The sequence below is a fragment of the Monodelphis domestica genome, chromosome 1, assembly GCF_027887165.1.
Source record: "Monodelphis domestica isolate mMonDom1 chromosome 1, mMonDom1.pri, whole genome shotgun sequence".
In the NCBI taxonomy this organism is placed as follows: domain Eukaryota; kingdom Metazoa; phylum Chordata; class Mammalia; order Didelphimorphia; family Didelphidae; genus Monodelphis; species Monodelphis domestica.
The window spans coordinates 362290350-362311980 of record NC_077227.1 but is presented as its reverse complement, the minus strand read 5'-3'; the positions used below and the strand labels follow the sequence as shown (position 1 = coordinate 362311980).

The 21631-nt window shown below is 38.6% G+C and overlaps 1 protein-coding gene across 1 annotated transcript in view; it reads right to left on the bottom strand.

Annotated features, from left to right (window-relative positions):
• Window positions 1–18246: 18246 nt before the first annotated feature.
• The window catches only part of ADRA1B (adrenoceptor alpha 1B), a 37218-nt gene continuing 33833 nt past the window's right edge, over window positions 18247–21631 (bottom strand). Inside the window, exon 2 of the mRNA XM_001369780.4 lies at window positions 18247–19416. Within this exon, the coding sequence (XP_001369817.1) occupies window positions 18848–19416 (569 nt within the window). The 3' untranslated portion in view covers window positions 18247–18847. The remainder of the gene's footprint in view (window positions 19417–21631) is intronic.

The window sequence follows — 21631 nt, the reverse complement described above, 5'->3', positions numbered from 1 at the left end:
TACTCACTATATCTAGCTAGAAGGAGACCACCAGACCATGTTTCATTCAGCTACCCAGACTGTTTTGCTATTTACCCTGCCAACCCATCCATAATCCAATCAATATGTGTTATCATTGCTTCTGGAAAAGGAATATATCAATTGAGTGCCCTAAGGATCAATTTACTTTTTTATTTTTATTATTATTTTTTTAATTAAAACCCTTACCTTCTGTCTTGGAGTCAATACTGTGTATTGGCTCCAAGGCAGAAGAGTGGTAAGGGCTAGGTAATGGAGGTCAAGTGACTTGCCCAGGGTCACACAGCTGGGAAGTGTCTGAGGCCAGATTTGAACTTAGGACCTCCTGCAATCCACTGAGCTACCCAGCTGCCCCTTCCAAGGATCAATTTAGAGGTACATCTTAGATAGCTCAGTGGATGGAGTGCTGGGCTGGAGTTAGGAAGACTTGACTGGTCAAATTTGAGCCCAGGACCTCCAATCTCTAGGCCTGGCTCTCGATCCACTGAGCTACCCAACTGCCCCCTAATACCATGCTTGAAAAACTTTTATTAGGCTCTGTTGTTACATCAAGCACCTTATATCTTTCCCCTCTCAGCCAAATTCCTAGAAAAAGCTGTCTATTTCTTGCTTCCACTTTCTTTCCTCTCACTTATTCTTCAACCTTTGCAATAGAGATACCAGTATCTTCTCTCAACTGAAACTTCTCTCTGCAAAGTTATTAATGGTCTTGTATTTGCCAAATCTGGTGGCCTTTTCTTAGTCCTAATTTTTTTTGACTCAGCTGCTTTGTTTGACACTGTTGACCACCCTTTCCATAATACTCTCTTCTCCCTAAGTTTTTTTTATGACATTACTTTCTGCCAGTTCACTTATTAGCTATCTGACTGCTCCTCCTCATTCTTCTTTGCCAGCTAATAATTTTTATCATATCCTTTAAATGTAGGTGTCCTCTAAAGCTTTGTTCTAGGCCCTCATTTCTTTTCTCCTTACATTTAATCTCATCAGCTATCATGAGTTTAACTCTCATTTCTACGCAGATGACTCATGGATCTATATATCTAGTTTCTCCTTATTCTTTAGTTCCAGGTTACTGTAAACCTTTCCCCTTTCCTAACATCTCTGTTTCTGTTAAGGCACCATCAAATCTTCAAAACTTGAAACTTACAAGTTTTTCAAGTTTGTAGTCTTGGCATTATCTGGACTCCATACTCCTTCATATCCAATCAATTGGCAAATCTTGCTATTTCCATATTTATGCCACCTCACACCCAAATCCTTCCCTCCACTCATACGGCTATTATCTTAAGTCAGACCTTTCATAACCTCTTGTCTAGACTATTTCACTGGCATCTCAATTTGTTTCTCATCCTCACTCTAGTCCATCCTACACATTGATGTGAAAGTAATTTTCCTTAAGTACAAATGTGACCATGTGATTCCCCTACTCAACCAACTTCAGTGGCTTCCAATTTCCTCAAAGATAAAACAAAAATTCTCTGTTTAGCTTTTAAGACCCTTTAAAACGTGATCCCAACATATATTTCCATTCTTATTGAATATAACTTCCCTCCTGCATTTTGTGATCCAGCCAGGCTGACTTTTCTGTGTTCTTTACTCATGATAGTCTGTGTCTCATCTTTGCATCTTTGCACTGTTTGTTTGTCATGTATGGGGGACTTTACTTCCACATTAAAATGTCCCTATCTTTTAAAAAAAATGCAACAAAGGCATCATCTTCTTCTGCTTGAAACTTTTACTGATCCATCCCAGCTGCTGATGTCCTCCTTCCCAAACTACCCTGTATTTAACTAGTTTGTGTATGTGTGTGTCTGTGTGCACGCAATACATATTCACCCTAAATGTACACAATGCTTATATTTACATGTAATAGTTATCTATCCCAATTAGTATATAAGTTATTTGTATGTAGGGATCATTTCATTCTTTATATTTGTACCCCCAGCATCAAGCATAGTGCCTGAAACATAGTATTGATTAATTGACAAAACCCTGGAACTTTGCAGAGACTCCTAAATGAAATACAAAATTGCATAAAAGAGTCCATCTGTTAACTGCCCACATAGGGAAATCCTGAAATAATGAAGAATATCTCTTATCCAGAAGAATATCTGCATTTGAGTGTGTAAGCCATAGAGTTGGTCCATCTTTTTAAATGTAGATTTTTTCTTGGATTGACACAGAAGACTGACAAAAAAAGTATGGTCAAGAATTGAAAAGGAAAAACCAGAGGATTGCATTGCACCCAGGAAATTTCACAGTGCTGCAGAGACTATTTCATCTTTTAAAAATCAGTATTCTTCTGATGATACTCTATGGCTGTGAATCCAAAGGAGAGAGTGTGAATCATAATCTTTGAAGAATCCAAATTTGGTGACCCAAAGGTCACCAAAAGGATAATGGCATGATTCATGGTATGCACTAATTGGATGCAGTATAATATCCAAAGAAGAATTTTCTACAAAAAGTGATATAAACATATTATGAAATAGATGTGTTATGAGAAAAGGAAATTGAAGTTAGGTAATCTGAGGAAAGGTTAATAGATATACAGACCACATATTCCATTGATACCCAAATAATGTCAAGAGTCTCAGAAGAAGGTACCTAGAATATTGGGTGGAGTTACTATGGAGAATTTGAAGGAAGAAATGAATAAAAGTCACATAGGATGAGAAGGTCTGGATGGATTGTGAGCAATATTTTTTGAAGGATTGCCCACATCAATGAAACATGTATCCATCAAAATATTGAAGAATTGATTTTTAAAACATTTATCTAAATAATTACATATATTTTTTTCAGTGAACAAAAATCTGCCTTCCCACTTTTCTACCCATCTCTCCAACTTGAGATCTAAAGAACACACATGTATAGTCAAATAAAAACAAATTTCCACATTGTCTAAAAAAAAAAGTCTCATTTTGCACTCTAAGTTCTTTTACCTCTCTATCAGGGCATAGGTAATATGTTTTGTCATTATCTAGTCCTCTAGAATTATGGGTGGTGCTTATGAAGTTCTAATTCTTTCAAACATTTTTGCCTTTATCATATTGCTGTCATTGTATAAATTTTTCTTCTGGTTCTGTTCAGTTCACTCAGTGACAGATCAAACAAGTCTTTCCAGGTTTCTCTGAAGTTATACCCTTCATTTGGAGAATATGTTTCATAGAATCATGGAATTTGAGGATGGAAGGGTTCCTAATTACCAATTGGTCCAATCTATATACAAAATAAATCTAAATAGCAAATACAAGTAGTAATCTAATCTCTGATTGAAAATGTCCAGGAAGGAGAAAACCAGAATCTCAATATGTAACCTATTTTATTTTTAGATAGTTCTAATTGTTTTTTTTTCTGATATTAATTCTAAATTGGCTTCTTTGCAACTTTCACTTATTGCTACTGCTTCTGTCCCCTTGGACTAAACAGAATAGGTCTAATCATTATTCCAAATGATAACACTTCAAATACTTGAAGATAGTTACTATGTTCCCCTAGAGCAGTAATAGTAAACCTTTCAGAGACAGAGTGCCAGGCTCCACCCCCACCCCACCTTCCAGACAGAGTGCTAAGCCTGCCTCCCAGAATCTGTATGCTGTGCCCCTCCCCTCCATTGAGTCCTGCGTGGTTTGCTCCCCCCCTCCCCCTTAACCCACACAGGAGAGGGAGAAATACTTCTATTGGGCTGCTGGGTGGAGAGGTGAGTGAAGTGAGGAATGTCTTCATTGAGTGTAGAGAGGGGAAGTGGCTTGAGCACTCCCCTCCCCCCCAGCTTTGCCAGTTGTGAGTTTACCCCCTGTGCATTCCCATTGGGATACTGGGCAAAGGGGTTCTGATGTGAAAAGATGTCATCAGGCACAGCAGAGATAAGAAGGGGAGCAGCTTCACCTGAATTCTTCTGCCTTTCTAGTAACAAACTCGGGGGGTGCAGAGTGGGGGGAACATGGCCAGGTACCATCACTCTGTGTGCCATCTTTGGGGCCCATGCCATAGGTTCACCATCACTGCTCTAGAGTCTTTTCTTTTCCAGGCTAAATTTGCCTAGTTCCTTTGATCAATTCTCATATGACACAGATTCAAGGCTCTTCACCCATCTTGGTTGCTCTTCTCTGGAACCTCTTTAGCTTATCAGTGTCCTTCAGTTGAAGTTCCTAGTACTAAATACAATACTCTAGATAAAGTCTGATGAGGGCAGGGCTCAGTGGAATTTATCCCCTACCTTATTCTAGATAATTATTTTCAATTAAATTAATTATTTTTAAATGTAGGCCAAGGCCACATTAACTTCATTAAAAAAAAATTTTTTTTTTGAGTGTGTGTGTGTATGTGTGCATGGGGTGGTGGTATTATATCACACCCTGACTCATTTACTTTGTAGATACCACCAGATCATTTTCAGACAACTTCTGCCTAACCATACCTCTCTTGGTGTATTCTTGGGAATTTGGTTTTGTTTTTTTTTTTGTACCCAAGTGCAAACCAAATTTGTCTCTATTGAATTGCATGTTAATAGATTCAGTCCAATGTACTAGCTTGTCAAAATTCTTTTGATTCCTTATTCTCATTCACTTTGTTATCTATCCAAGCTTTGTGTCATCTATAAATTTGATGAGCATGCTGTCTACCTCTTTATCCAAGTCATTGATAAAGTGTTCAATAGCACAGAATCAAGTACAGATGCTTGGGTCATTCTATTGAAGACTTCTGGTCACATTGACATTGAACTATTAACAATTAATGTTTGAGTCTGACCATACATTGAATTCTGAATCTTTCTTATTCAATACATATCTCTCCATCTTCTCCTCAAGAATAGTATGAAATACTTTACCAAAAGCTTTGCTAAAATCTAGTTAAACTGTGAAAGATTTAGTAACTGATGAATACAATGATCCACCACAACTCTCATGAAAAATGCTATCCACCTGCAGAGAGAGAACTAATGAATTCAGAGTGCAGTTTGAAGAATATTTTTTCATTTACTTTCCTTGCTTTTACCTCCTGAAAATGGCAATACATACACACACATATATATATATATATTACATGACTTCATAAATATAATGGGTGTCATATTTCTTGCCTTCTCAAAGGGTGGGATAAGAAATAGAGAGAAGGAAAGAATTTGGGACTGACAATAAATTAAAATAAAAATTCAACTAAAAATCTAGTTTTACTCTATTCATAATATTCCCATAATTTACATAGTCCTGTTAAAAAGGGGGGGGGGGGATGAACTTAGTCTTGTATGGTCTATTCTGAATAAAGATGTGCTGGCCCTTTGTAAGCACCTTTTCTTTTTCTAGATGTTCACTAGTCACCTCTGCAAGGATTCATTCTAGAATTTCCCCAGGGACTGAAGTCAAGGTCAATGGACTATATTTTGTTGACATTTTCTTATCTTTTTTTGGTTGTTGTTGAAAACTGAGATATTTGTCTTTCTCCATTCTTGTGACATCTCTCTCATTTTCCATGGTAACATGTGTTGTCTCTTCCAATTAGAGTGTGAGTTCCTTGAGAGCAGGACTGTCTCATTTTTTCTTTTTTTTCTCCAGTACTTAGCATAGTATTTGGCATATAGTAAATTTTTAATAAATGTTTTTTAATTAATCAATTCAAATATTATTGATAATGTCTCAGCAATAACATTTGTCAGGTCTTTCAGGACCCAAGAATGCAGTTCATCTGAGCCAACTGACATGAGTTTATCGAGAGCAATCAGATGCTTTCTTAATATAGCCTTCTTTATACAGGCTATCAACTTTCCTAGTCAATTTATTTTTATTTTTTACAGTATAAAGGCATGAGGAGATCCTGGATGAGGTACTAAAAAGGAATATAGCATTCAGGAATCACAGACAGCACATTACTCAGATACAGGTCCCTATCCCTTCAGTTCCACAGGCAAACATGTGTGGTAGCTTTGGTATACAATGGGATTCTCCAAGGGAGAGATCTGGGTTTCTGCTCTCATAGCTGATTGTTGCTGGACAGATTCACAGAAACCAAATGGGTAGGAGATCTTAAGGAACAGTTTTTTAGCAGATGACAGATTGTGACTGCCTATCATCAATCATTGTGATTGGGAAAGTTTGCTAATCATCAATTAATAAAGTTTCATAAGCTGGTTACAATCAGAAGAACCTTATATTCCTTACCTAAATTTTATTGTTGTTGTTCAGTCATTTTCAGTTGTGTCAATTCTTCATGACTCCATTTGGGGTTTTCTTGACAGATATTGGAGTGCTTTTCTATTTCTTTCTCTAGTTCATTTTACAGATGAGTAACTGAGGCCATCAGGGTTAAATGATTTTTCTAGGCTCACACAGCTAGTAAATATTTGAGACCAGATTAGAATTCAGGAAGGTGAGTCTTTCTGAGTCCAAGCCCAGTGCTCTCTATCCACTGCATCATCTAGTTGCCCTTCTACATAAAGCTAACTAAATGAATTATTGGATATTTAGGAAATTCTTAATGAATTGGGGTAGGGTGAGAATCAGTCAATGATCAAACCTAAATCACTTATTAGGAACATGGGAACTTTCTGGTACATAAACTAGTCAAATAGTGATTAAACATGGAGTCACTTTTGTCAGTTATGACCCAGCAAAAGGTTAATTCTTAAAAAAGGTCATTGTCTTTTACAGAGGAAATAGAAACAAAATAAGAATTAAACAGCTCTATCTTCTCTTTTTTTTTCAGTTTTTTTTCAGTTATCACCATCCCATCCATTCCAATTTTAGGAAGTTTTTCTTCTCCAGCCCCTGTCCCAAAGTCATTTGCTTTGGGACTGTTTCTTTAGGACTGTTTCTTTATTGGTGGAGATGAATGCCCTGAGGAACTGAAAAAAGATGAAAGAGCTTCAGTTCTTAACCAGGTCCCCTTCAGGACTCTTGAGAGCTAAGCTTCAAGTCTTCTTTCAAGAGTTGAGTTACTTTGGGCACTCCTGACTCCTAGTTTTGAGTGAGAAGATGGAGGAGGCCAATTCCATTCTGGGAAGACACAAGAGGAGCTAGCAGTCTCCACTATGTCTCTATTTCCAACTTGCTACACTAAGAGACTGTACTTGGATGAGATCCAGGACTCTCCCCCCTCCCCTTTTATTTTGGAAAATTTTATTTAGTCAATTTAAAACATTATTCCTTGGTTACAAAAATCACATTCTTCCCCCGCCCCCTTCCCGAAACCAACATGCAATTCCACTGGGTTTTACATGTACCCTTGGTCAAAACCTATTTTCATGTTGTTAATGTTTGCACTAGGATGATCGTTTGGAGTCTACAGCCCCAATCATATCCCCCTCGACCCATGTAATCAAGCAGTTGTTTTTCTTCTGTGTTTCTGCTCCCACAGTTTTTCCTCTGAATGTGGATAGCATTTTTTCTCGTAAATCTCTCTGAGTTGTTCAGGATCACTCTGGCATCAGGGGATGCCACTAATGGAGAAGTTTATTATATTTGATTGTACCACAGTGTATCAGTCTCTGTATATAATGTTCTCCTGGTTCTGCTCCTCTCACTCTGTATCAGTTCTTAGAGGTCATTCCAGTTCGCATGGAATTCCTCCAGTTCATTATTCCTTTGAGCACAATAGTATTCCATCACCAACATATACCATAATTTGTTCAGCCATTCCCCAATTGGAGGGCATCTCCTCATTTTCCAATTTTTTGCCACCACAAAGACTCAGCTATGAATATTCTTGTACAAGTCTTTTTCCTTATTATCTCTTTGGGGGTACAAACCCAGCAGGGCTATGGCTGGATCAAAGGGTAGACAGTCTTTTGGTGCCCTTTGGGCATAGTTCCAAATTGCCCTCCAGAATGGTTGGATCAATTCACAACTCCACCAGCAATGCATTAATGCAGGATTCTCCCTTTTGGTTTGAGCTGAGTTATCTTGTTCTCAATGGGAGAGCACTTTCATTCTGTATTGTCTGGTATATACTCTCCTATGTATATCTTCTCAGATTTCTGTTTTGCTATAGTTTGGATAAATGAGCCACTTTGCTATTTCCTATGTGTGTTATTGTGAAATTGGTATTTGATGAGGAAGGGGTCAAATCTTATAAAGGTTTTAGAGTCTCCTTTTACCTTCAAATGACATGACCAGCAATTAGATGGAATCCAATAATATTCTTTAGACCAGTGATGGTGATTCCTTGGCACAAATGCCAAAGATGGCATGCAGAACACACTCTGTGGGCACTCGGCCCTCCCTTCCTCCAACCTCAGAGTTTGTTACTAGAAAGGCAGAGGGACTAGGGTGGAGTAGCTCCCTTCCCCCTCTCCACTGAGCCTGATGACATTTTTTCACATCACCCATTCCTCTGCCCAGCCTCCCAGCAGGAGCACACAGGGGGTAAGCCCACAAGTAGCAGAACTAGAGAGGAGTAGAGCTCTGACCATTTCTCTCCCCAGCTCCACACATGCCTCTCATGACCTGTCCCTCTGCCCAGATGTCCAAAGGGAGCACTTTCTCTCTCTCCTGCCTGGGCTAAGATGGAGTGGGACATGGCACTCAGCCTAGGTGGTGGGATGGGCAAGGGGCCTGGCACTCTGTCTCTAAAAGGTTTGCTATCACTGCTCCAGACTAACAATATTTAAGGGAGAAGACAGATATACTTCTAGTCCAGCAGCCTCTCTCTAATTCCATACCTCCTTGCCACCCATGCTAGCAGGAATAAAATTCTTCTTTGGAGAAGGGTGGGAGGAGAAGAGGCTAGAGATGTTTATTTTGCTTCTCTTTGAGCCACAAAATGACAGCCCCCCTCTCTACTCATGGGCCTCACCAACTATGTGGGACTCATTCTTTTCCTTACACTTATATTAAACATGAATTTATCCCCCTGCAACTCTCAACCAGTGCTCCTTGTTCTGACCTCTGGTGACAAGCAGAACAAGACTATCCCTCTCCCATATGACAGCTCTTTAAATACTATTATATAGTTCCTCTTTCCTACTCCCAAGTCTTCAGGCTAGATAGCACTAGTTCCCTCATAAAATAATTTTTTTGTTTATGTTTTTGGTATCATATTTGAGAGCTTTGCATTCCTATTGAACTGACTTGTAAAATTTTATTTTATTAGTTTCAACCTATTTTTTCTCTGAATGCTCTGAAATTTAGGATATATGTCAGATAGTGTTGGACTTTCCTCTTCATCTCTACCTCTAACTCTAAGGTGGAATGGTCCCTTGCCCTGAAGGTTCCTATTATTGGCATATTATTAGCCAGTTTTTTTTCTTATTCTTTTGTTCAGAAACAGACAAGCTTGTTTTTTTCTCTACCTTTTGAAAAATGAAGTTATTTTCAAGATAAATCAAGAATAAAGTCCTCCATCACTACTATGTCATATCTCCTTGCTTGCTTTGTGATTTGTCTTTCATATTCTTTGTTTACTTTCCTTTTTCCTTTGAGTGGCCTGTAATGTGCTGCATGACAATATTGCTTCTGTTCTCCATCTTGAAATATTCTCTGTTCAAGATTTTTTTTTCAATTTTGTTCAAGATTTCTAGATCTCCTCACATAATATTATATTTTTAATATTCCATGCTATTCCATCTCCATGCTCCTTTTGCCTCCACCATGCCTTTTTAATAAAAGGTCATATTTTCAGGGTCATATTCTGGTCAGGAGTCCCATCATACCAAATCCTAGTCATATGTGTTTAATTTTCCTCCTTGCTTTAGCATATCTTTGTAACTCTATTGCTCACACTTTGTGCATTTGTATATAGTTATTTGAGGCCATATCTTTTATTGCTAGAACTCTTCTTGTGTATTGTCTCCTGTGAATGACTAATCATACACACACACACACACACACACACACACACACACACACACACACACACCTTCTATCTTAGAACTGATTCTAAGCATTGTTTCTAAGGCTGAAAGATAGTAAGGTTTAGACAATTGGGGTTAAGTGACTTGCTCAGCATCATGCAGTTAAGAAATGTCTGAGGCTAGATTTGAACCCAGATCCTCCCTACTCCAGGTCTGGCACTCTATCCACTGTGTTACCTTATTGCCCTTTGTCTATCATCCTCTCTATGGTATTTGTCTTGGCATATACATCTATATGTATATGTATATATGTGTGTGTGTGCATCTATCTACCTGTCTATGCAGTTTTCTTTCTTCCCCCTCATTTTCAATTTTCAATTCTATTTATCAGCTTTACAAGGCCTCAAGAAAATATATTTTTATGGGCTCTCATTCTATCTTGGGCCAATAGTCCATTATTCTTTTTTACCACCTATGGTCCAGAATTTTATTCTAGGGTATCATCTTCTTAGCCATTTGCAAATTCCTTCTTTTTCTTTCATGTTCTTTAATTCAGCAGTAAGCCCACTTTAAATCAACTGCAGTGATTAAGTATCACCTATACTTCTGCAGTCTTCAGTTTCTTGTCCAGCACCTCACAATTCTTAAAAATGTTTTCTAAGTTTCTTCTGGTGATATCATTTACTCCCAACCTGAATGACCAGTAGTGCATAATGAGTATTAAGCTTGACAAGTCTTGGAGGTTCTCTGTTGATTCTAGATATCATAACCTTAGAAAAACAGCAGACTTTTGTCAGATTTATTTCTTCAATGGAGCTTTGTTCTCACTTTGGGGTTATTTCCCTCCATCTAATAAACACACCGTATGATAGTATCCAAAAAAGTACTCAACAGGCAAGAGCATTGGACTGAAACTACTAAGATGAAATTCAATAGGGAAAAACATAAACTCTTATACTTAGGCCTAAGTAAATCAACCCCAATAGTACAAGATGGGAGGAATGAATGTGAATAAGCATTTATTAAGTACCCTCTATGTGCTAGACACTAATATAGTTAAACTAAAGCTTGTCTGAGAAAGATCCAAAGATTTTAGTGGACCAAATATGAATCAGTGTTATGATGTTGTATTCATAAAAAACTCAAGAAGATTTGGACTTCATTAAAAGAGGCTTTTGTTGTTGTTTATTCATTTTTTGGTACTGTCCAACTCTCTGTGACCTCTTTTTGGGTTTTCTAGGTAATGGTATTGGAGTAGTTTACCATTTCCTTCTCCAGTTCATTTTATAGAAGGGAAAATCAAGGGAAACAGGGTTAAGTGATTTGCCCAGGGTCACAGTAAATATCTGAGGCCAGATTTGAACTTGGGTCTTCCTGAGGCCCTGCAGTGCCTCTATCCACTGCGCCACCTAGCTGCCCATAGCTTTTAAGGGTAGGCAAGTGGTGATCCTTACTGGACTCAGGTCTCATTAGATCTTACCTGAAATATTTTTTTTCCAGTTCTGGGAGCCACTTTAAGAAGGGTGTTAATAAACTGGGTAGGCTCCAGAGGAAGACAATCAGGATGATGATGTGTTTTGAGCTGATGACATACAAAGACTGTTTGAAGGAAATGTTCACATTTAACATGGAGAAGAGAAGATTAAGGAGGGATAAGATATGTGTCTTCAATTATTTGGAGGACTGTTGTATGAAAGATGGATTAATCTCATTTTGTTTGACCCCAGAGAACAGAACCAGGAACAATGATAGAAATAGTGAAGAGGCAAATTTCAACTGGATATCAGGGAAAGTTCCCTAATAATTAGAATTGTTTAAAAGGGGAATGGATTACTTGGAGAGGTGGTGGTTTCCTTCCTAGGGGTTTTTGATTGACTGAAGGAATACTTGTTAGGTATATTTTAGTAGCAGTTCTATTTATGTAATAGATTGGACAAGATCACTGCTGCTATCCCTTCTAATTCCCAAATTATAGGATTCTGTGTAGATGGCAAACCATCCATACTTTTTTATTTTGTATAGTTTTTCTCATCCTCCAATATGCTCTTCAACTAGCTAAGGGTCTTCCTTTAGGTCTTTTAACATTCAGTGAGATTTAGTATGATATTCAGGCTGACCATTTATCATCCTCTAACACTGCTACATGGGTGGCCTAGCCCTTTTTCTGACAAATATTTCATGGATGATACTTTTATTCTATGTTTTGCTTAGAAGTTATTATTATTGCTATTGACACCTGCTCTACTCACTGTATAAATGTAGATTTTGAACCTTTGGACTTCATCCCCTAGAAGTCCCTTAGTATTGCCCAAAATTCCATTTTCCTGCGACCCCACATTTTGTGTGATTGTATTTAAGTGGTTGTAACTCCTCCCTCTTCCTCTCTTGGACCTGTGACAGGGCTGAAGTCAGGCAGTTCTTTTGCTTTAGTTATTATTAATAAAACTTTATAAAATATAATATTTAGTTATTGATTATTAATTAAAAAACCCACATTTTGGCTTACCATGAAGGGATTATGAATTCCCAAAAATTTTTGAGCAGTTAGCCTTACAGTAAAGATAGTAAGTTTGCCAGGTCGCTAGTGAAGTGTGCCTATGCTCCTGCCCCACCCTGCCACCTGCCGTGACCTGCTGTTTCTCCTGTCCATTTGCTTGGCCAGTATTCCTCACCACTTTCCACCCAACTTGGAGCCTCCTCTTGCCAAGACCAGACCCACCACAAGAATCTGCCAATCCCAGCCATTTTTTTTTCCCACAGAGGGTGATGTATAAAAATCTTTCTTCCCCAATCCCTTTTCACACTCCACATGTGTTTCTAGCCTGCCATAGCCATTTTTCAGTGTGGATAAAAGAAACCCACACCTTCTAATTTTCAAGCAGATTAAAAAAAAAACTGATCCTGGACTCCTACTTTAGAAGGCTGTTTCTAAAGATTTTTCACAGGGAGGGGAGTTAGTTCCAAATCAGTAGATCAAAAATCAGTTTTGGGGAATAAGCCATCCCCCCCCCTTCTTTCTCTTGACCAAAAACACCAAGGGGAAGTATTTTTTCTCTCATATGCAAATATGCTACTGTTTTTCCTTAAAGTTTTGCTTCTTTCTGTTTACTCTTTAAATAAACCCCATTAAGCACCCTTCAGGAAAAATGCTGTTGCAAAGCATGCTTGAAACTGTTGGGAGAGCTAAAAAGTACACTTTAGATCTGCTTAATTCTTATCCTGGGACTTTTTATTTTCATTGGAGATTTCCTACTTTATTTTCTTCTCCTCAAGAATATGTCACAAGCTAGCCTGCTTATGCTACAAACTAACCTGAAATATTTTGACAAAGTTCTAAAAGTCCTAACTGCTCTTAACATGCAGAGTGGAGATTCTTCCCTGTGATTCTATGAAGACAAATGAAATCTAAATAGATAATAAATATGAGGGGAGGGGAAGGAAACTTTAAAAGAGATCTGGGAGCTTATTGCTAACTATTTTGAGTTTATTCTCCTCCTATAATAGTGAACAAATCTATTGGGAGTGGTAAAAAGAATTTTGACTGCACTGTCTGTCTGCACCTTCTCATTGATTTGTATTATTACATTTACTGATTGCTTTAAGGTTTAATTTTTTAAAAGTTTATCTGTTTTAAGTTAATCAATATCTTTCTGTTATACTGAATCATGTTAAGCTATGTTTTGCCTATATTGATCTCTAATTTGTACTGTTACCTTTGCTGAAGAACAAAATATCTCTGTAGAAGCCCATAAACATCTTGCCTAAAACCTTTGTCACTAGATCCATTGAAGATCACATGTTGCCTTTGTTAATTGTCACAGATGATGATGGATGGATTTCAACAAAACTGGTTAAATTTTGTGCAACCTTTGGAGAATTTATTGAGCTAAGAATTTAAATGGTAATTCTAAGGGGTCTTCAGAAATAATTTTAGTAACTAGTAGTTTCTGAATGGATAATTTATATATATGTATATATTATAAAGAATGTTGTATTAAAGGTAGAGAAACAAAGAAATGTTCCTTCCAAGGGGTTTCATCAGGAAGCTAAAAAAAGAGCTCCTGCAAAACTCTTCATTTTATTTCCCCCAGAACAATCTAGATTTCTTGATGATGTTCTAGACCCAAATAAGCTTTATTTTAAAAATGTTTGCCAAAGTTAAAAGATTTGCTACATCTGTAAAAATTGTGCCAAATATCCATCAGGTCATAGGTTTTTTATGTCTCATAGCAACTTATGTGAAATATGATAGCAGGTTTGTTTGCTATTGTAATTAACTTGGCTATTGTGAATTTTGGGGACTTGGGTATTTTGTTGAATGTGCATTATCTACTCTACTGTATTACTATTTTATTCTGAAATCATTTGTATTCATACATGGCTGACACAGTGTTTCACTGATTTTAAGCTATATATTTTTGATTTTTAAAACTTTTTTTATTATTGTTTTTCCTTGCATGTGTAATATAGTATCTGAGTTTTATTTTTTCCTCTCCTTTTTTGTATTTGAAGCACATGTCAACAGTATTGAGAAGTTTTTTTTCATTTTTTTATTATACAGTAATATAAGTTTAAAATACATTTGTTCTAATATTAATTTAGACTATAAAAATGATGCCATTGATTGTTTAAAAGAATTATGGGACTTTGCTTCATGATTCTGATTCCAGAAGAAGGGAATATGCAAAAAACAAAAACAAAAACAAAGCCCTGTACAGTGCTAAAGAAACACAGAGAATCTGCATAGTGCCTATGGAGCTCAAGGTCAAAGAGACAAGATCCCAATGGGATTGATGAAAATTTTGAGCCAAGACAAGAGGACTTGAACTTGTTTCGGGTCTGAGGTTGCGGCTGTTTAACATGTGTTAAAGGCAGATCTTCCTTGTCCCACTTTCTACCAAATATCTCAAATTTGGCACCAACCTGACTCCTATAATCTAGTCCCTTTTCTGTCTTTCATGGTGTGGCAAACTTTCTGTAGTCCTGGCTACTGATTGGATAAATGCATAATTGCTTAAGTGATTTTAATTGGGTCCTGATTCAAGGACCTGTTATAGATTTGTTTTTCCTTTACTTAGACTTTTTTAGACATAAGACTTTTACATTTTGTATTTCATCCACAAGTTATTTTCTCTGCTATTTGGATTTTTTCATGTTTTTGATTTTCTTTTGCAAACTGATTCATATACCTCATAACTGAGCCATTTATTCCTGAGTGATCCCTGTGTTTATTATTATTCACTTCAGGGGGGACAAGTTATTGTTTGAACTTTGATTTAAATTTGAGCAATTTTAGGATAAGAAACTTGCTACCTCCCAGAATCCAGAATGTGCCATGAAGATAGATGCTTGCAAAGATCACATGCTACACCAGAAGATCCAGAGTGAACTTTGGGATGTGAATTGAACTAAGGGGGGTTGAAATGCTTTTGTTTTGAATGTATACTCTTATGCCAAAGGGGACTGCCTCCAAATTGGCTTTTTGTCAACCCAGTAATCATTGGTTTTGTTTTCTTTTCCTTTTATCCACAAATTATTGTAATTTTTAAGTTGATTATGTTTTCATGATCCTTTTGGGGAAATTGGTTTCCCAATAGGATCACAGGGCAATATGTATAAATGGAGATTTTGAGCCTTTGGACTTCATCCCCCAGAAGTCCCTTAGTATTTCCCAAAATTCAATTTTCTTGCATCCCCACCTTTTGTGTGATTGTATTTAAGTGGCTGTAACTCCTCCCTCTTCTTCTCTTGGACCTGCTACCAGATTGAAGTCAGACAGTTCTTTTGTTTTAGTTATTATTAATAAAAATTTATAAATATATTTAGTTATTGATTATTAATTTTAAAACCCACATCACCATATACCTCTTTATTTCCCTTTGAGATGCCTGTGATTTTCATTCTTTAGAGAGTGGGATTTTGATTTCCAGCTGTATATCATCACTGGAAGAATATTATTTTTAAGGTAAATAATAGCTTTCTCCATATGCAACCAATGCTATTTGCCTCACTTTTCCCAGATGATCATTCTTTAGAACCCAAGAAGTTGCTTTCTCTTAAGAGGATTCACATCTTTCCTCTATGAGAGGAAGCATCACACCAATTATTTAGCTCCAGTGCTCAGTAGTCTTTCTTTTCTTATTCCTCCAAGTAATGGAGAATTGGCCCCTGAAGGCCTAGTCATCAGACAATGTTCAGGGGACCCAAGGGGAAGGTTTATGACCTCTTTATGTCTGTGAGTGATGACAGAAGGGAGCAATCCAGCCCTTTCACTTTAGGCATGCATTCTGTGTCTGGTTTTTTATTGGCTGAGCCGACTTCTTTTCATTTTTGGTAGTGAGTGAGTCAAGAACTGCTCTGAGCCTTCTGATTGGAGAAAGTCCTTAGGCCTTTCACGCTGGGGTTCCATGTGGTCTGGAACACTTGGTTCCTATATCATCTTTGTACAGGGTTCTATGTAGTCTGGAACATTTGTTTCCTATAACATCTTTGTCCCTATGAGTATTCTTTTCATTATTCTCAAGGGAGGGCTAATTGGAGATGGGACTATGTTATGAGCTTTGCAAGATTGGAATAGCCAACAGAGTCTGTCAGAAGCTGTAGTCACTTAAGAAGAACTACTTGACCAAGTCTAGCAGTGAATCAACCTGGTAACTGAGATTGTGTTGCGTAAGCAAGGTAGATACTCATCTATTGACTAAACTATACCATAAAGTGAACTTGGTGGTGGCAAGCCACTTTAAATTTCAACCCAATCTCTCCAGGCAACATGTGCCCCAGTATTTGGATAGGGAGAATTTTGTAATTTTGTTCTTGCTATAGCTTTCCAGCAAATATCCCTTCATAAAAGCTAATTTATTTTAATTGGTTAAATGATATCAGGGTAGTAGTTACTATCAATCAGTTTTGGTAGGGAATGCACACCAAAATGGGGGTGTGAGCTGATAGTATCGGAGAGAACCATATAACTCTTTCAGGTTACCCTGAGAACTCTAAGAGAACTGTGGCCAATCTGGAGTACTAGCAGTGTGTGTATGGCTTGCTAGAATAAGTCCAGGGCTGCATATATTTATATCAAATTTTATACCCTCTATCTTTCTGAAACAGGTTAGGATTCTCTTACTTGAAATCTTTCTTTCTAAAATTTCTTATAGCAATTTATCTGGGCCATTCTTTTGTTTTTATTATATTTTGGATTGTGTCATGTTTATTCGTATACATATTAACCCTTTGTTTAATGTTTCAACATAATAACTATATACATTAAAAAAATCTTTGTATCCTTAGTACCTGGGATTGTCCTTTGCAGTAGGATTAATAAATATTTGCTTAATTGATTTGAATTGCTGGCCCCCAAGCCTGATGGCCTACCTCATTAGCTTTGCATATAAAGACAGGTGAACTGTCCACAATATCTTTGGATTTATGGATAATCTGGAAGCATAAGCGAATTGTGGTAAGCTGTGGGCCCTGGATTTCATGCTGGAAAATATGGTTGGGAAGAGAACCCTTGGCTAGCTCCATCCTGGGTCTTGCAGTAGAGTGGTCTGGAAAACCCCTGTCCTATGAGGAGTCAGTGCCAATCAAGAGATTAGGTAATCAGAACATAAAACTACCCAGAGCCAGTCTGGGAAGTACACTTATTTGCTGGTTATCATTGTGAATGGGAGGAGAAGGGAGGGAACTAATTTCCTTTCATTCTACAGGCTTCTGGGCTACTGCTTACCCTGTGAGGTTGAGGTTGGATTTAGGTCCCTAAGGGTAGCCAGAGACTATGACATCCTGGTGAGGTAGTTTGGTAAAACGGTCAGAATGGTAATGCGCTTTAGTGGAAAGAACACTGGAGCAAGATTTGAGACCTACTTTTAGTCTCATCCCCACCATAAGCAATCTGTGTTGACTTGGGTAAGGGATTAAAATCATCCTCGGATCCCTAGTTTCTCACCAGTTAAATGAATGAATTAGTTTAGATTATCTTTTAGTCTGTGCCCAGGGGTGCTCAAGAGGAGTGTTGTTCTCACAAGTGCCAGGTCATTGGGAACTTGTCTGAGTATGCACTGGAGACCTCTTCCTGCTATACTTGTGTCTTCAAGTTTGAAGGGCAGCTTACAGAGAGGAGAGGATGTTCAATATTGGTGATCTAAGAAGAAATTCACAGAAAGGTTTAATCTTTCAGGTAGGGTATTGGATTGGATGAGCTTTGAGAAATTTTCAAGTTTTCATTCATATCCTAACATTCCAGTATATTTATAAAATCCTTGATTTTATAAAATGAGAGCAGTTGAGCCCAACTAGGGAATGAAGGACACATTTAGAAAGATAATAGTAGCATAGAGGTGAGCAGAGCATAAGGAAAGGGAAGGGGGATGGAACAGCCTTGGAAGAGGAAGAATCCAAAGCCCAGAGCTTGAATTAGAACAATAAATCACAAACTACAATTGTGAACACATGAGAAATGACTTTTAATGTCTGACTTGTTTCCCCCCCTAAAGTGCCAATGTTCGGTGAAGTACAGGGAAGGATTGGACAGCGATCACCGAGACCACTGAGAGGTACAAAGTTAAATCACGAAACAAAACGCCACTGGTTTCCTCTTCAGCTCACACGCGTACTTTCCCCACTGGGGTGCCCATGCACACACACACACATACATGCATACCACATACATAGACACTGTATATCTACTGTTATATACATATATATATATATAGCGCGACTCATTTCATATATGCTTATATTGTGGCTGTCACCTAGCATTTCCACAGCAGCTGAACATGGGGCTGCATGTGTTTCTTTTCACCTGCTCTGGGCCTAGATCTTCCTTGTAATTGGAAACAAGTCTGGCACCCGTGCACCCGCCAGAAATGCAATTAATCCTTTGCTCACTGCTCCTCTCCCTTCAATTTCCCCTTGGGAATCTGTGTCTATTGAGTGTTGAACTTCCTAGCTCCCATATGCCTTCCCCAGGGCAGGAAACCAGGTGTGGGATCTGCCAATGAATGATGGAGCAGGATGAGGGGGGATATAAAGGATGGTCCCTTAGAACTGACTTGGCCCAAGGGGCATATTCTTTTTGAAGCCAGCTTGGCCATTGGCCATGTTGGCAGCTACCTCGCAGCCCCCATTGCTGTCCAGCCCTGGGTGTCCCTCATGTTCTGCTAGATATTTGAGGGTAAAGAGGTGGCCTGTGTCTCGGTGACGCCCTGGTGGCTCTGGGTGGGGTGGGCTCAGGAAGGTACCAGAGCTCTTCCATTCTGAGAAAGTGTACATCTCCACCTGTGGGTGGGTGACCTTGCTCAGGTACCCAGGGCTGGGGGTGGCTGAGTTTAGGGTCCTCTGGCTACCACTCAGGCAGCTCCCACTGTCATCCAGTGAGTCCTTGCGAGATTGCTCAAAGGAGCCTCGATTCCAGGCTCGGTAGTTGTAGTTCCACCAGCCTAGTCGATTCCGCCGATGGCACTGGCATTTAAGGATGCGGAGGAAGGCGCGCTTGAATTCTTTGCTGGAGCAGGGATAGATAATGGGGTTGATGCAGCTGTTGAAGTAGCCAAGCCAGAAGACCACTTTGAAGACAGTGTCTGGGGGCTTCAGAGTAGCAAACAGGGACCCTGCAGAGTAAAGAGAGAATGGTAGAAAAGTAACAGTTCATCAATACCTTTCTCTGTAACTCCCACTGAAATGCTATCATTTGCCATTGCTGCCCTCATAAACATTTTAAATTCAATGATTCATACAAATGGCAGTATTCTGGCAGATGACTTTTCCCTATCAGAGTGGACTTAGAATGTCAGTACCCAAGGGCAGGAAGGAACTGTACTCTAGTGAGTGGTTTGGTATAGCACTCTGAATAGTAATGGGATATAGTTAGGCACCACATAGACTTTGTAAACTTAAAGGGAACTCAGAGATCATTTTAGGCCACCTGCCTATCCTAAAGATGAGTGAAAATTCATAGCAGACCTGAGGCCTTAACTCTGGCTTCCTGCCTTCCAGTCCAATGCGCTCTCTCTCTCTCTCTCTCTCTCTCTCTCTCTCTCTCTCTCTCTCTCTCTCTCTCTCTCTCTCTCTCTCTCTCTAAGTTTTATTGAAATAGCATGGTTATTCCTATGATATTTCTGTGATATTCTCACAGTGATTTAAAGAAAACTGATGGACATGGTGACCTCCTGTTGTAGAACGTGCGAGATTCTATGCTCAGAGTTTGTTTCCCTCTTCTCCAAACAGAAGAGAGAGATATATTTCCTCCTCTTTTCTTTGGGACTATGAGTAGGTATTATAATTACACAGTACTGGGCTTTGTTTTATTGTTCATTTAGTTTACATTATTTTAGATAGTTTCCTTAGTTTGCGTTTATTTCAGAATTTATTTCTTTGGAATCATAGATTACAAGCGAGCTAAGATGTTATAAGTTAGCCAGCTCAAAACTTTAATTTTACAGATGAGGAATTAAATTGACTTCTTAGAAATATCAAATGATTTACCTATGGTTTTATAACTAGTAAGTGTGCAAAGCAGGATTCAAACTCAGACCTTGTGAATCTAAATCCAATATGTCTTCATTTTTATTTGGCATTGAAATTGTATTTTTCCCCTTTCAGCAAATTCACCTTTTTATATTCATGTGTCTTGAGTTATAGGCAGAGCATACACAGGATACCTTCAAATGCCTTGAGGCAAGATTTGAACTCAGGACTTGGGACTTTGAATTTAGAATTTCTTCATTTACTAGATGGCCTTTCAATGTACATCATGATTTTTTTTTTATCCTATCAGAAAATTTACCTTCTTAACACATGACTTATTTGAAAACAAATTCAAATCCATGAGCTTACTCACTCTAACCAATGTGTTAAGGAGGGAGGGATACGGTTTTTGTTATTTAGTTGTTTCAGTTTTGTCTGATTCTTTGTGCCCCCATTTGAGGTGTTCTTGGCAAAGAATGATTTGCTCTTTCCTTCTGCATTTCATCTTATATATGAGGAAACTGAGGCAAATGGGGTTCGGTGAGTTGCCCAGGATCACAGTATCTGAGGCCAGATTTGAACTCAGGAAGAGGAGTCTTTCTGACTCCAGGTGCTCTATTGACAGCACTACCTAGATGGCCCAGGGATGTGATAGGGATATGGTAGAAAGGCCTAGAAGTAAAGTACAGTCCCTTCCTGCCTTGGGTAGAGAAGCCTAAAATGAAAGTGTTGGACTAGAGTCTCTCTAAGGCTTCCTTCTGGTTTTCATACTGTATTAACCTTGAGCCAGAGGCATGGACAGTATGGGCATTGCCTATAATAGCCACTGGAGAAACGCTTTAATTGAACTGAGCTGCACTGACATCCCTATTCCCCATCTCACCACAGAGGGGCAGTGTCTGCATCTCTCTTAGTTGGGTAAGAGACTGAGTCAGCAATAGCCTCCCAAGGCCTGGCCAGCGAGGGATAAGATTCCAAACATATTTGCCAGCCTCTCTCCCCCTACAACAGAACAGTAAAAGGCAGGAGCAGGGGCCCCTTCATGCTATTCATTCTTTATTCGAGTGGTCAGCATGAGGACTTAGCTAATTAGGGAAATCATTGGCACTTGGTCCAAGTAGGAGTAAAAAGCCTGCTAATTAATATTCCATTCTGTTGGGGTTTGGGGGTGAGGAGTCTCTGAGCCCCACAGTGTATTTGTCACAGGAACTTGGAAAAGCCAGGAGAAAACAGACCAGTGCTTTTCTAGCTGGATGGGTATTAGGGTCTTATGGAAACAGGCTGGGGCTGAGAGTCAGGTGATGCGACTTCTCATGCTGATTATATCACTAATTCACTTGGGAAAGTCACTTGGTTTCT